The following is a 17269-nucleotide window of genomic DNA, read 5'->3' as shown; positions in this document are numbered from 1 at the left end:
ATATATATATATATATATATATACATCATATATGTAATATGAACTGTATATACTGGTTCATATTACCTGTATATATACTGGTAATATGAACCAGTGTTCATATTGACATTACACACAAATCTAAAAATCTTACATATAGTAAGTATATGACAAAACTCGTGTGTTAAAATAGTTGGAAGTGTTCAGACACTCGCCGCCTATATCTTAATTTTATCCTAAGTGATAATAAAGAAATTAAAAACATACATTTTCCTTAATTATGTAATAAAATTAATACGACAGAGAATTTACTTGTATTTTACCCCTCTTCCCTTTTTACCTTCGTTACTACCATTTTAAATCTTAATATTTAAAGAGGAAAATCACTCAGAATACTCAACAATTGAACACTATAATGAATTTAATAAAAGAAACTTTGCAAAAAAAGTAACTGTAAAAACTTCAAAAAAGAAGAAAATTAACATTTTATTGATTTTTACAATTGTGCACAAATTTTTTAATTTATTCTATGCACATTTGCAATTGGCTAAAATAAACTAACGTTTTGAATTGCGATTTAATTTAAAATACAATTTAATACAAAATACCAGTTATGCCACTGTTCTCATGAACAGATCTATATAATAAATATTGAATTATATTTTTGTATATAAAATGACCTGCATTTAATCTATTAATATTGTATATAATAATCGTAGATTTTAATCTCTTCACTTAAGTGTGGTTTTGACACTTGTAAATGTGTGTGCACATTCATATTTGATATAGAGTTGTGTTTATACTCTTTATATTATTTGTGGTTTTTTGATAAGAAATAAGTAGCCTATTTTTTAAATAACTTTGATTCACTGCATTAAACAGAAACATTATGGTTTATTGTTGTTTTTTTCTAGTTGTAATATGAATAGAGAATAAATGAGTAGCTTGTACAACGCAATAAGTCCCATGTCTGTTGACAACCAACCAGTTATTATTGAGTGTTTTAGAATTGAATTAATGTGTTGGTGAAGTTTCTTTTCTATTCCTTGCTTATTTATTACATCATTTCAGTCTTCAGTTCATTTGTTTTACATACAAATATTATTGTGCTGTCAGAGTATTTATTTATTTTTATTGTTGATAATTAGAGTGAAAGAAACTTGTTTTTAATTTAATTTAATGGTTATTTAAAAAAAATATATACATATATTTTTAACATTTAATCTTGTTCTTATTTTAAATAATGCTTTAATGTTGTTTAATAATTTATTTAGTGTTGTATAACAGTGTTTGGCTGATTTTTATTGGTTTATTTACAAATATATTGTGATGAGGCACTTTTACTTGTAAAGTTCTGAATATTTTTATTTATTATTTTTTTTTGTTGATAGAAATGAATTTATATTTTTATTTTATAATTGTGTTCTGATTAAAGTTGTTATAGGAAGAATTATTTTATTTAAAAGTAGTATTTTAATTTGATTTTACAGACAAATAATTTATTTTTCAATATCTTAGCCTGTCATTTTTTTTTATAATTGTACATATGCTTTTTTATATCAGAAATAATTTTTAAATTTATTTTGTGATCCATTGAATACTGCATCTGTGCAGTTGCTTTGAAATATTTTTTTTAAATTCAAAATTTAAAACTTGAATCAGTTAAAATGATTGTCAATTGGTCTGTGAAATATATACCTCTTTCACAAAAACTTCTCAGTTAATTGATACAAATCAAAATGTTTGTATGGAAAATTTTATTAAAAATACATTGACCTTTTGTTTTTAATTTGTAAAAAACTAATACAGAATTAATTACTATTATTTTCATGAAAATATATTTACTCTTGTATCTAAAAAATAACTCAAATAATTTTCAAAATATAAACATAATGAATGGATTTTAACTCAAAAGAATGTCTGTAGTCTTCAAATTTCCCTATTCTTTAACTAAAATTGTCACATTCTGTTTTTGAATGGTGATTTATTAATTGTAGTTTTACATTTATTTCTTTAAGTAGTATCGATTGCTTCAATCATTAGTACGTAATAAATCCAAAAAAATATGTAGTTCAAGTACAATGAATGTAGTTTGTCTTAGATGTTCTATGAAAATTAGAGGTTGGTGGATCATTTTTACTTCTCATTCTGTACTTTTTCAGGGTGTTACTCTTAGACATCTTTCAGATTCATTTAAGCCATTTAATTGTTAGGATATACCGTTTGAAATTTTGCTCATCTGATTAGTTAAACAAAAAGTGCAATATTTTATCTGAACGTGAAGTATATTTTGTCTGCTTCGTGAGGTAGAAAATTAGTTTAATAAATTTTTGAGTTGTTGATGGTAGGTTGAACTTTTCTTTTTGTAAAAGTTTAATTTATATTGCAGACGTTACCAGAAGCACTTAAATATAATTATCTGATTAGATTAAAACTTTTTATATATAACTCCTTGAAAAACTGCGTTTTCTTAATTTGTAAGAGCAATTTTAAAATTCTGGCATTTAGAATAAATTTTTCTGTGAAAAGCAATGTCTAAAAGTCATTTGATAAAATTAAAAAAAATATGTCGTAAGAAGTTACAAATTTGGTTTGATAACAAACCTAATAACCCCAGTTGTCAATTCTGAAAATGAATTCAATCTGTTTATACATAATTTATAACAGATTTTAATTGACTTAATTTGACTTTGACGAGGTTATCATCCTGTACCAGTGACTTTAAGTTAATAGATTTTTAAAAATAAAAAAGTATATTTTATTTTATATAAAGCTGAAATAGATGTATATGCATTTTCTTTTTATTATTTCTGGGATTGTTTGAGGTGTGAAATAAATTTAAATGGGTCTTTATTTACAATTGGTGATTTTATATATATTTTGGATTGCTTTTTTTTATTTAGTGAATAAATAAATATTTAAGAAAACAGTTCAGGCTATAAAAGTAATCATTTATTTTTTTATTTTCATTGGTGTAAAGGTGAATTTTTTTATTCTCTATCCAAGTGCTGGTAAATCTTTTTCCATCATCGATGATTTTCCATCATCTTTTTCTATGATTGGATTGCTATCTTACAGATTACATTAATATTTATAAACTTTTCACTGTAATATAAATAATAATCTTTACATTTTATTTAAATAATGCTATCATATAAAGATTATTTTGTCCTTTATTGGTTACATGGTAAAATTTTCAGAATTTAATTTAAGTAGTAGACAGTAAATTGTTTAATAATAAAGTGTTTACAAATTTTTTAGTATTATTTTTCGTATTTTTTGACTTGAATTTTCTTTCTTAAAGTTTTGTTTCATGCATACCACTGAGAAGTTATTGTTATTTATTTATACTTTTTTTTTCATGGCATTAAGCTGAGTTTGCTTATCTTAATCGTGTGACAGATGTTTTTGTGTGCTTGTTGAGATAACAGCCACCTCAGCATATTTTGTTTAACATGTTCTCTTCTTATATTATTTTTTTACTTCGGCATCATTTTAAAGATTTATTCAGTTTAAATTTAATTGTGTAATTTTGTTATTAGTGATTAGATTTTATAATGAAAATCTTTATAATTAGTTGAAAAAAGTTTGAAAGTATTGTTAGTATAATTATAGCGATTGAAATAATGTAACATTTTACTATAATTTTTTTTGTTTTGTTTTAATTTCAAGGTTATGTTATGGTTTTTTAAAGTTTATTATTAGTTTCTCTGCCTCATTATCTGCTGTTTTTTTTAATAATGAATTTATAATTAATCTTTTAAGTATATATGAGTAATTATTATTATTACTCAATAATTGTATTAGTTGATTTATATATTCTATATGAATATTAAACATGCTTTATATCTTTTAGTAGTGACTAATAAATTATGAAAAAAAATCATATGGGCTATGTTATAAATTATTATTCATAGATTTTATTCATAAATGAAAACAGTTAAAATTTTAATCATATTCTTGATATTGTTTTGTTGTGGATATGATGTGAGTAAGGTATTTTTTTTTTATGTCTTAAATTGAACTGATATAATGAGTTACTTTGATGTTTTTCTGCAAATAGGTAAATTATTATTAAATTATTTCTGATTATTTGTATGACTAAACCTTTTATTATGAATTTGTTGTGAAAAATTCTTTTTTATAATTTGCTTTATTTTTATTTAATGATACGTAGTGTAATTGATTTATTATTTAGCTACATGTAAAAATACTTAACTAAACTATTGCAATAATTTTATCTTTATCAAGCAGTTGTGTGTTAGAAAGTGAAGGATGGACTTTATCTTAATTTGTTTAGCAGTTTTAAGTGGTGGAATTTAATTCGTTTTGAAATATATAATACATATTTTTTGTAACATATTTATTTATTGAAACTTGTGTGTTACAATATGTTTCCATATGGAAGTGATGATTCTAATTTTATTAGAACATATATTAGAAATCCGGATTTAAGTCCATTACCAGTGGAATTATTATCTCTTGATCACAGTGATTTGTATGTACGTCGGAAAGGTTCAAATATGAATCTAAATGATTATGAAGAATTATATGATATAGTACCACCTGAATTACCACCTAAACGTAATAATGTTTTAAAAGATAAGTTTAAAGAAGAAGAACAAAGCAAAAATAAATCTGAGGTTAAAGTTAGATCAGAGAACAAAGCAAAGGGTGAAGCAAGGTATCTTTAATTAAATTTTATGAATGTAATCTTAATGTAGTACAATCATTTTGTGTTATGTTTGATTAAGGTTCTAGCATTTAAGTTTCTTCTTATTTTGTGTAGTATTTGAATTTAGAGTTACATTAATGAAAATTGTGTTATATCAGTACATGTTATTTTACTTAGAATTCTGTGTATCATGGTTGCCAACATTTCAGATTTGTTTTTTAAATATTTCTGATAACTGGTTACGTTTTAAATAATTATTAAAAAAAATATATATATAAAATTTTTTTAATAATTTTATCTTTATTGTGAATGCATTTGATCTTGATATCTCAGTGGTCCAGAATTAATATATTTTAAGCTTTATTACCTTTATGTGTTTACTCTTCTATCTTACACTCTATCAGGCAGAATCTTTAATTCAGGGGATAATATAATCTTTTTTATGTAATATGAATGTTTAGGTCTACTTCTGCATTACTCTTTATGGTATTAAAATATTTGTCTAGAAATTAATGAAATTGGTAAGATTAAATGAAATACAATACTTACTAATTTTTGGTAATAAACTGAGTGAAATTTTTTTTAATTAGATTTTTTTTATCTTAATATTTTCTGTTACTCTTGTAATCATCCTTGGTGATGGTTCTGCTGTTTCTTACCATGATGTCAACTGATATTATTGCTGTTGGTGGCTGTTTATTGAGTTAAGCTTAAAGTGTATTTATAATATCAGAAAAATATTTAGTACATAGTTATCTGTGGACAGTTGTCCCATAGAATCTACAAGCTTGTGACGTCATGTGTTGATATCTCATTATATTATTGTTTTCCAAAACATTTTTGCGGGTAATTATTGTTTTTATTTCAGTTTTCGACTTAAAAACACCCAAACAATACATTTATGTTGTTGTGTGTTCAGTTCTTTCCATTTGAGTTGATTACATGTATAAAAATGCTTAATGACTCAGTCTTGTAAACAATAACAATTTCTTAACTAATGACTAATGGTCTGATTGGTATTATGTACAGGCCTATAAAAATTTATACATGCAGTTAGAAATGATGTCTTTCATCACGATTATATTTAGATCCGTCATTTGTGTGTATAAAGTGTCACAATGTGTGTATAAAGAAATAAACTTTAGTCCAGTTTATATCATGTTCAGTGAATGTATTCAGATAGCGTTTTTGTGCGGTCGTATTATTGTATAATTATTCATTGATTTTTGTAAATTTTTTGTAATATATTATTTTTGTTCATGTATTATTAGTGCGGTTTGTTGTGACACTATTTAAATCCATTATTAAGGAATAAACTTAGGGAGTCAAGCACGTGAAATTATCAATAATGTTTATGATCTTATGAAAAAGAAGTTCTAAAAGTAGGTTAATTAATTGACAGCAAACATATAATTGACATTCAAAATTGTGAAGAAAGAACTGCTGCTGCTTGTGGGATATCAAGAACACAGATTCAAAAACTCAGAAGAGAAAAAAAGACATTTTTTAATCAACATCCCAGTCGTTTTCTTTCAGCACATCGAAAAAGTATAAACAACATTCAAAACCTGTCAGTGCCTGGACAGTTTTGATTTAGGTGTAGTTAAAAGAACAGTTAATGAATTTCATTCAAAGAAGAATGAATTACCTACTTTAAGAAAAATAAGGCAAGAACTTCAATCATCTATTGATGTTAAAGGCAGTGAATCAACTTAGCTGTTATTTTGCTATTTAATCAACTTAGCTGTTAATTAACTTAGTTGTTATTTTGAAAGAGTTAGGTTTCAAATGTAAAATTGAAAATAACAGAAAACTTTTAATTGAAAAATTTGATATCAGGTGGAAGAGAATTGAATATTTGCAGGCAAATGGCTAATTACATACAAAGCAATGCTACAATTGTTTATTTGGATGAAACGTACCTTTTAAGTTTGTATTTTTTGACAAAGTCGTGGTCTGATGGTATTGTTGAGGGACTTAATGTGCCGATTAATGAATGTGATCACTTAATAGTAATTAATGCTGGAGGAAAAATCAGTTTTATTCCCAACGCATTACTAACTTAGAAAGACAGTTCAAAAATTGGTGACTACCATGACAACATGAATACAGACAATTTCATGAAATGGACGTGTGAAAAATCAATTCCAAATCTTCCACCATGTCAGTAGTAGTTGTTCATAATGCCACTTATCATGATACAGGTATTGATAAAGCGCGAAATCCTAACTGCAGAAGAACAGATATGACTGATTGGCTGGAGAAAACCTATTTTCCTTATAGTTCAAAAATGCTGAAACCATAGTTATATGAATTATTAAATTTACATAAAACTAAAGTACAAAAATACTACTGGGATGAACTTTTGAAAAAAAACATGGGCATCATGTTCTTAGACTCCCACCACACCATCCTGATTTGAATATGATTGTACGGTCAACCATAAAAAGACATGTGGTGAGTCATAACACAACTTCTTTTTTCACAAATGTTGAAAAATTAACCTACAGAGAAAATTAATTCCATGAAGACTGGAAACCTATTGTGAAAAAGTAAAAAAATATTGAAAAAGAGTATGAAAAACTGGAACCACTAATAAATGAAATGACAGAGCGTCGTTATTATACATGTAGACTCTGATAGTGAAAATGAAAATGAAAGAGACAGTGATATTGATTCGTTTAGCAAGAATGGTGAACTTGCTAGAAGTTTGAATTAGATGCATGAAGAAAATACAAGTAAGCTTTTGTTTATTATTAAAAATTAATAATTAGTTCAAATAAAGGTTATAAAAGAATTAATTATGTACTGTTTGTAATTAGTAAATGTAAATATGATAGTTATTACCGTGTTCAATATGATAATAAGTAATACTTCGATTTGATATGCAGAGTTAATGTTCAGTTCAAGTAGTAATACGCAGTCTGCTCGTGACGTCACAAGCTTGTACATTGGCTGGGCCAAATATAGTATAATGTTGTGTTTTGTTGTTATATGTTCAAGCATATTGAGATATAATACTTTTTGTGTATATGTGGAATGTCTAATTTGTGTTTAATTTTGGAATATTTGAAATTTGTTTTTATGAGATAGGGGGAAAATTGACTTTTATTTTGTTTTTGGAATGGTTTTGTATTATTGTTGTAGTTGTATCTCTGAAGTCTGTGTCTTGTTTAATGTAGAATGTTGTGTGCATTCAAGGAATTTCAGGTATGTATTCTAGGGACGTTATGTTTCGTGTCTTAATGTTGATTTATTTATTTATTTTTTTGATAGCAATATTGTGTGCATTTATTGTAAATTTTTGAGCTATTTTTTTTTGTCTTTATTTTTACAAGTTAGTGTGATATATTTCTCATTGTAATTATATTTGTTTCTACTTTTATTTACTTAATTATTGTTAGGAATGAGACAACATGTGTTGATATATTGATTTCTGGGTTGTAGATATTTTAAAGATTTCTGTGTAATTCTCATGTGATAATCTGAGGATATATTGAGTAGTCTGCGGACTAAGCTTCTAAAAGCTTGACATCACTGGATAGTCTGGGTGTTGAAATAAGTAATTCATAATTCTTGGCTTTCCATGTATTTAGTAATTTGTTGGTTGATTTTTGCAAGTTTGTGAAGAAGGGTTAATTGTATGTTGTGTTTGTATTGAGCCTTTTTTTAGCCTCTGGGTCATTTGAGAATGAGACGGACACTTAATTTGTTGTATTTTAGTATTTTGTCTGTGTACATTAAAAATTGGGTTCTGCTGATTTCGTGTTTTAATGTAGTATCATTAATATATCTGAGCTTTATATTATTTTTAGGAAGTGCTCATTTGTGAGTACATGTGTTTAATCTATGCGCTATAAAAAATATTTAGCTAGGATGCTGTATCTTTTTATTACATACAGATTACAACACAGAACACAGTACTATATGGTACCAAAATAATAAAATGGCACAGATATTTGTTTGATATTAAAACCATCAAATCCTGATTTTAATTTTGAAAAGTTTGTGAGTGATTGTTATGTGTTTTGTTTATCAATTATGTATCATTCACTGCTGTTCTGATTATATCTTATGTAATCTATATAAATTGCTATGAAAATCTTTTTTTACATCTTAGATTGAATCATGTTGTTCTTTTTTGTATTACAATATTTTTATCGCTGCTCTGTGTTTAACAGTTTTTAAACAGAGAGATTTAAGCACAGCTGTTAACTATGCTTATTGAATGATAGAAAGGTGTGTCTGAAAGGACCTCAAACACAATTACGATTAAAGTTTATATTTAAAAACTTTTTCAGTGAAATATTTATTGTATAGACTATCACAGGTGTTTGGTGTGAGCTGCTATGATATTTGTTGGTATTATTTTTTCCCTAAGTAAAGATACATCGCGGGGAATTTTTACATGATTATGGAAACAATATCAAAGTGTAAATTGTGTTTATTTTTTAAAGTTGAATAATATTGTTAAATTTATGGTTATAAAAATTAATTTTCAGTGGAGGTCTGTCTAAATTGATTGTGGTTCAGTTGAATCCTTCATCATGCCATGTAGTTTTAAAAGTGGGTAAAGGTGTTCAGAAAATCTGAATCTGTACTTCTGCATCCTTTTAATTTAAGGATAATAGGTAAATTCTGTCTGCAGCATATATTTCCCAGATAAAAATGTTGTCTACTTTTTCATGGTTGTTATGTATCGGTATATGGGTGTAAGAGGATCAGTCCTTAGGTTGCGGATTTTGTTTCATGTTATAGTTCCTTTGTGGGTTTATCATCTTTTCTCTACATCCATACCTTTTCCTTACCTGTAACGCCTTATACCCCATTTAAAGCTCTGTAGTTATTTGTCAGCTCTACATATTCGTCAAATCGTAGTATAGACTGTCAGATCTATACTGTAAGTCTTTTCGTTGAAGTTGAAGACCAGTAGATCTTGCTTCCTTGATCTGACTTGGCTGGTGACACTGTTTCTGTCCAGTATTTGCACTATAAATCTTATAGCTGAAATGCCTTTTGGATAAATTTTTAAAGCTTACAGAGTTGGCAACTCTAACCAAAAGTTAATCCTTAACTAAAAGTCTAATTCTTCCAAAAATGAAATTAAAAAAAAAATTAAATTGCCATTGCACATTATACCTTTATCATTTTGTAACATTTTAGTTATCATATAAGCCCAATACAAGTAGTTGCAATGTAAATTATAATACATAAAGATTATTTTTTTTAATTAATGATAATTTCATTTTAATTTTGAGCAGTCCAGGTCTTCCTGTAAATATTAAAGTGTGGCCAACTTTAATCAGGTTTTATAAATTGTCACAGTACTAGTTTTATTAAAATTAGTTTAATTGACCTTGTCTCATGCAAATTAAGGTATTGGATTTGATTTCTTAAATTTTGTATGAGTGTTATGAATTATGGTTTTTTTAACTATGTACGAACAAGTACAATATGCAATGTACAACTCAATATACAAACTGAACAATATACAACTTTTTTATCGAAGGTTTAAGAAGCTTATTTATTAAAATATTTTTGAGCTCAAACAAGTATTAAATTTTATTAATGTGAGTTTAATTAGTGGGAAAATTAATCTGGGTTTCTTAACAAAATATGAAATTCAGTGCTCCCAGTTACACTGTGGATTTGGATGTATGGGACACAAATCATATCTCCCTATCCTAATCATGAAAAATTATTTCTTCTATGAGAAGAAATAACTTTTCACCCATTTTTCATGTCTACGAGAAAATGAAGCATTATCACCTTCTCTTAGCACATATTAATAATTTTAATCAGTTAAAGGCACTTTGAGAATCAATTGAAGATGATTACTAAGTAGATATCTACTGTAATGGACCAGTAAAAAAAACTAATTTGATTTCAAAATGACCTCAAATTTATGAACAACATTAAAATAGAAAATTAAGATAAATCTTTCCTATTTGTCAAATATTATTGATGAAGAAATAAAAGAGTGCAAGTCAGAAAAACATGACAGTGATGATAACAAAGATGAGGATGACAATATTTCTTCAGTTCAAGAATCACTTGTTATAGTAGAAATGGCAACATGTGGTTTAAAGAACAGAAAAAAATATCAATTTAGTTAAAGCATTACTACATAATTGAATTAAATGTCATATTTTACAAAGCAAATTATTAAAAAAAACAATCTCAAGTATCAAATTTTGAAAAAATAGTGTATTATTATTAAAGCATTATGAAAAGTAATGCTTTTTTGTATGTTTTTTTTTTTTTTTTTTTTTTTTTTTTAATAAAAAGCTAGTCCATTACAAGAAAATTAAAAACTTAGCAAAATTATATATTTATTTTTTGTAATTTAAAAATACAGGATTATTACAAATGGTCTTTCTGATTACCAACTTCAGTAACTCACATTTAATAACATTCAGAGTCATGAAAGTAGCATCAGTGGAAAGGAAAACTAAAAAATTGTCAGTGGTTGGTACAGCTGTATTATAGTTGTTGATTTCATCACTAGGGCTATAGGAGAGAAATTGGCTGCCAACGAAGAGAGGAAGGCTTTTTGTGTGCAGGATTTTCATGTCTGTCAGTTTGTTATCACTGTACAATGTAATTTTAGAAGAAAGTTTGATGAAAATGCAGTCTCACTACCAAAATGTGGTATTCTAATTAAATCAAGGGGATGCATCTGTAAGCAAAAGTTAACTGGCTGTCCACCAGTAAGCGAAGCAACTATAGAGCATGTGTGAGAGACTTTTGTGCAAAGTCCACAGAAACCACAACTGGAACAGGTTATCCAAGGTTTAATTTTTACAGGATTGGTATCACTCTTTTTCCACTTTGATGTCAGTCATGAATTAAATAGGCAACTATCAAAGAGATAGTTTGAGCGTGCTGGTTGTGACGATAGTGACCGTTTGCATTGGCCTCCATTTTCCCGTGGACCTTACAACTTCTGCCTTTTCTATTTGGGATTTTGTCAAATGACACATGTATTAACCACCTTTTATCACTACATTCAAGTTCTTCATGTATGCATCATAGAGGCCATTGGATTAGTGGATCATCCAATATTATAACATGTGTGGCAGGAATTTTTCTAAAAGCTTGATTGGTCTCGTATGACACAGGAAGCTTCACATTCAGCGCATGTGATGTGGTGTGAACCAAATGCAATACAAAACGTTTTAAGTTTCCCTTTCTATTAATGCTACTTTTCATGTATCTTGAATGTTATTAAACTTGGAGTTATTAAAGTTTGTAATCGGAAAGATCACTTGTAATCACCCTGTACTTTTATGTGTTGAACAAACAGGAAAATAAGATTATGTTCAAATACCATTTTAAAAAATTTGCTTAAAAAATAAAAATAAATAGGCATTTTGGTTGATAAGAAACTATTATCACTGATGAAATATATAACAAATCAATAAATAAATAAATAAATAAAAAAGATTAGAAATAATAATAAACATTAAGTAACAAATAAGCAATACTTAACAAAACATTTCTGACCATGGTGTATAGCCAGGATTTTCTTCATGGGGGGAGGGGCAAAAATAAGATAACGGTTTTTTTTGTTGTTAAAAAGTGGTTTTATTTGAATATTTGAAAACACTAAAAGTAATTGGTTGCAATGCTATTCAAACCTATCTAAATCTTATTTCAGCATTAGCATATGAGAGTTCTGGCAAAATCTTGACAAAATCTCTTTCTCAAATTTATTTTTAGCTTCCAGAAGAACTCTCTTTTTATGCACCACACTCATCATACAAAGACCAACAAGTCAATTTTCTGTCATTGTTGACCGTAACCAAGTTTTTACCCTGTGTAAGGTGCTGAAGGATCATTTGATACTGCACGTTGTGCAGGGCTGTGCAAATGAGATAAGTAGCATCCATTTTATGGATAGGTAGAACAATTGGGTTTCTTTAACTAGTGCAGCTAGTTCGTTCTATCTCACTTCAGTTCGGCATTTGGCACATTTTTTCATTTCCATTGGTTGTACCAAAGTTCAGCTTCATGGAGGAAATCATTCAAATTGTAATTACAAAACTTGTCATTTTTACTTCCTTGTACAAAGTAAAAGGAAGTATTGTGATCGTGAAAAATTTCGGTTTATAAATTTCAATGGAAATATCCATTTTGACCATCCTGGATCCATTTTGATTAGTTTTGGTGTGACATCTGTATGTACGTATGTACATAAGTATGTATCTCGCATAACTCAAAAACGATTAGCTGTAGGATGTTGACATTTTGGATTTAGGACTGTTCTAACATTTAGTTGTGCACCTCCCCTTTTGATTGCAATTGACTGAACCAAAAGTATCCAAAATAGCCCAAATTCCAAAAAAAAAATTGGATTTTGAACTTTTTCATAAGTGCAGTATAAGCCCTCATTGAAAAATTTTCAACTGTATATCATAAGTGGTACTTATTTTCATTGGCTCCAGAGTTATAGCCTAATGAAATTTTGGATCATAGGGGAAGGCACATTGGTTCAAATCAGACTTTTCTCCTTTTATTAACTTCTTTTTTTTAAATTTAAATATATTGATTTATTAATAATTATTAACCTCTCATTATAATTCAATAATTATTCATTATTAATAATAATTCAAAAATAATAAAAAAAATATGAAAAATCAGAAGTTTTTAATGAAAGTAAATTTTATATACATTTTATTTTAAAATAATGTGTAAATCTAATTTAATAGGCATTCAAAGGGAGTCATGTGTTGTCCACATCAGATTTTTAAAAAATGTCTTATCATATCAAGCATTATGTGAGGGTGCAATGTAAGCAATGAGAAAGTGGGCAAGTTTTCCTCAGATAAATACTGTTCAAGAGACGTTATTTATGAATATTTTTATGGAATAATTAGTTATCTTTCATTTTCAACAATCACACTTCCACAGTGTTTTCTCATGATGTCTCTGATTTTTTTTTGTGATTTGCACATTAAAGTAATTCCACACTTGTTGACTGAAGAGCATTTACCACTGATTGGAGGAGTGCCAAATATTTTACTATCAGACAAACACTAACAATGAATTCTGATTTTGTGGTAGTGCAGTGCATATGAAAAGTAGCTTTTCTTATTGCATTGCTACCATTTGTTGGTAGTTTTTCAAGTACCATGATAATTTGCACATAATTTTTCTTGAATGTGGTGATACTTTTATATTTTTGAGACTCACAGGTTTCACAGAGCATTGGTATATTCGGTATGCCTTTTTTACAAAAGGCCAATTCTTAGAAGAATCTTATTATTTTTCTTTATTGTGGAGAATATATTTTGTATCACTGGTAATTTGTTTAAGTCATTTACATTTAAGTTCAGTTTGTGACTAGCACAGTGAAAGTATAACGCTCCTATATACTTTTCTCAAATAATTTTCTGGACACCACCATCCTTTCCTGCCATACTGGTACACCCATCATATTCTTGTCTGATGCACTTTTCTGGGTCAAGGCATACCTTTTCTACAAAGTTGTTAGTTGCATATGCTACAGATTTTGCATCCATGTCAATCAACTCTACAAAACCTACATTCCTCATGAGCCATCATCTTTTCTTTGTCAGAAAATGTAACCTCAATGGAAAGTTGCTCTTTCCCTGATATGTCATTGCTCTCATCTGCCAGGATACTATAAGCACATGCTTTCTTTACATCAGTAGTGATGTTGTCTCTAATGACATTGCAACGTAGACCGATTATTTCATTTTGAATTCGTGGTGACCAGTAAGTAGTACTTTTTGCGCCCTTTCCTATGTATTCTTTTAAAATCTGGTCACTAGCGTCAATTTTAAGTTTGATCAAGTCTTCAATAACACCTTTCTTGCCCCTCAATGGTGTAGGACGTGTGATGAACCACAAAACATCAGTCAAAATTACTGATGCAACAATTTTCTTGTTTGTGGACAGAAATCAGCTAGCTGTACATCAACAGGTATATTTTCAACAAAACATTTTATTGCTGTGGCTCTCGATTTGTGCCACTGAGATGATATGTGAGATTTCATGAATTTGTGCATATCTTTATAGCGAGTAAAGGGCCTCACTATGAAGGAACCTAGAACACCATGTACATTATTTGGTGGAAACACACAGTAAATGCACAATGTGCCCTTTAATTTCTTGGAATACACCAGCCAAGGAGCATAATCCGCCAACCAGTTGTATTTGAATTTTCTTTTTAATTGCACAGCATCCTTAGCAAAGTCATAACTTGTGGGTGACCAACAGTTTTTTAAAACTTGCATTTTTTGAGATGAGGTTATTCTAAACAAATTTTCAAGCCAGTGACCCACATCATTATCAAAATATGTTTGATCCCGTATACCAGAACCAGATGGTAGTGAAGTTCCACTTGATTTTTCACTAATATTCTGCTTTGATTTCTCTTCTCCGCCACTATCACTTTTGCTGCTACTTATATCTGGTTGTTTCCTCTTCTATCTTCCTAAAAGAAAATAAATACTAATACTGCTACTACTACTACACTTTCCATTCTATCTTCCTAAAAGAAAATAAATACTAATACTGCTGCTACTACTACTACTACACTTCCCAAAAAAAATTAAAGCAACTAAGAATTTAAACTTCTTAACAGACTCTACCAGAAACTTCAAGCTAAAAATGTATTTTATTGTCTCCATGCAATAATTTTTCACAAAGTTACAGTGTTTTGAAGATTAGTAAATTTTTTTTTTCTTTGTGTATAATGTTCTTAACCTAAATATGAGGTGATGAGTTTCAAAACTATCTAATTGTCATTTTTTCAAATTTACAAAAGTAAATTTTTTTCATTTCTATAAAAGTGTGTTACTGGAAGAAGTAGAAAAAAACACAAAGAAACTGATGGGAGTGGTCAAATCTAAGAGGTTGTGGTTGTGTACAGAATGAAATTAATATGAACCAGCATGGTTCTGATTTGAGGATAGAAATTTTTATGTCAAGATTGTGTTGTGTTTAACATAACAAGTTTTGTAGTGATTGAACTTTGATCACAACAAAAGTTTAACTTTATGAATTTTGAACCATTCACTATTTATTAACTATCGAACTATGTTTTTTATTATTCAATTATGGTATTTTTTAGTAAACCTTTAATATTTTGTACAAATTTGTTTTATTATTTGCAATTTGCAGAAGTAACTAGTTACAAAATAAACCTTTTCAAAGTTCAAAACCATCTAATTAAGCAAAACTGCTGCAAAAGTAGTGAATTACAATTTTCAATCGTTGTTTAAAATTATTGGAGGGTGGTATATTTGTTATTATTTACTTATTTAGTATTGTATGATTTTTCTTAAAATGTCAATAATAAAGACCACATCAAAATCACTATTATTACAAACAAAAAAACAGTCTTTGCATTTCCTGAGCATTTTAGGTTTCTTTAATTAGATGGTTTTGCATTTCATTGACTCCAAGTGAAAATAATACAGATACATACCTTTCATGCTAAAAAAGTCTTTAATATTCATTTTAGAGACTATTTTTACGAGATTGTGGTCTGCTCTAGCTCAAATGCATCAACTTGCTCAACTGACTCACTGGCATTGATTGCAGTACTTAAATAGGGAACAGAAGGTAGTACAGCCTTCCCGCTAAATCCAACCTTGAACATTCTATAATTTTAGAATTTTACCACAAACCATACAGACCTTGAACTGCCAATTCCCCATTTGTTGACTAGTGAGCGCTCCTGCCATGATTCTAAAATGCTTTCTTGCCGTGCAATAATTATAACCTATTGATATTGATCTCTAATTTTTCGTTTGACTAAATGAGCCAGGGGGGGCGCAAGCCCCCTACCGTGGTTACACCTATGATTCTGACAATGTTTACAGAATAAAAGAAATATTAACAATTGTTGATAAAAATAAGTAAAAAGTATAGTTTTAGGCTCATGAGAATATATTGAGCCTATCTACACTACTGAAACTTAAATAGAAAATATAAGATTGCTCATTATGAACTCATTATCTCCCAAACTATGATGTATGAATTATTTCTAAATACAAGATCAATTTGTAGTCCATTATTGTACTCTATCATGAATAACCTAAAATATAAAAATATTTAAGTAACATATACAATATTTTTCAGTGTAAAAATTAGCTTATATTCATTCCAAAAGAAGAAAATGTGGTTTATGGTAGGGCAGGCTCAGTGGTAAAACTTTTCAGTTATAACGCTTATACGTATAACATTGGATGTTGTACCACCTCTCCTTAGGTGCAATACTGTATAATGTTTTTGTAGGTTTAACATTTTTACAAATTTTCTATTAAAAATTTTTTAATGTTCAATAGAAATAAAGATCAGATGTGGACATCACATGACTTCCTTTTATGCCTATTAAATTACATGTACAAATCTTTTTTAAATGAATGTACATAAAATTTTATTTCATTAATAACTTCTGATATTTCTTTAATTTTTTTTTATTGTTATTAAATTATTATTAATTGTAATTTTTTTTATGATCAGAGGTTAATAATTATTAATAAATCAATATGTTTAGATTAAAAAAAAAAAGAAGGTGAAGTTGTATTTGAACCGATGTGCCTTCCTGTTATAAGATCCAAATATTTAATTAATTAAAAC

General features: G+C 28.0%; 1 protein-coding gene across 7 annotated transcripts in view; it reads left to right on the top strand.

Annotated features, from left to right (window-relative positions):
• The window catches only part of stck (LIM zinc finger domain containing stck), a 79985-nt gene that overhangs the window by 30143 nt on the left and 32573 nt on the right, over positions 1 to 17269 (top strand). Inside the window, exon 1 of one of the 7 annotated variants that reach the window (XM_075357796.1) lies at positions 3940 to 4042. The exons of 5 other annotated variants lie outside the window; for them this stretch is intronic. Coding sequence is in view for 1 of the 2 variants with exons in the window: in XM_075357754.1 (XP_075213869.1) it covers positions 4371 to 4663 (293 nt within the window). In the remaining variant the exon portion in view is untranslated. Of the gene's footprint in view, positions 1 to 3939; positions 4043 to 4304; positions 4664 to 17269 lie in introns of those variants that run through there. One more of the 7 variants, XM_075357754.1, reaches the window with a different exon arrangement.

The sequence above is a fragment of the Lycorma delicatula genome, chromosome 1 (genome assembly GCF_047948215.1).
Source record: "Lycorma delicatula isolate Av1 chromosome 1, ASM4794821v1, whole genome shotgun sequence".
Classification (NCBI taxonomy): Eukaryota; Metazoa; Arthropoda; class Insecta; order Hemiptera; family Fulgoridae; genus Lycorma; species Lycorma delicatula.
The sequence above is the reverse complement of the archived record's forward strand: the minus strand, read 5'-3'. Positions and strand labels throughout refer to the sequence as shown.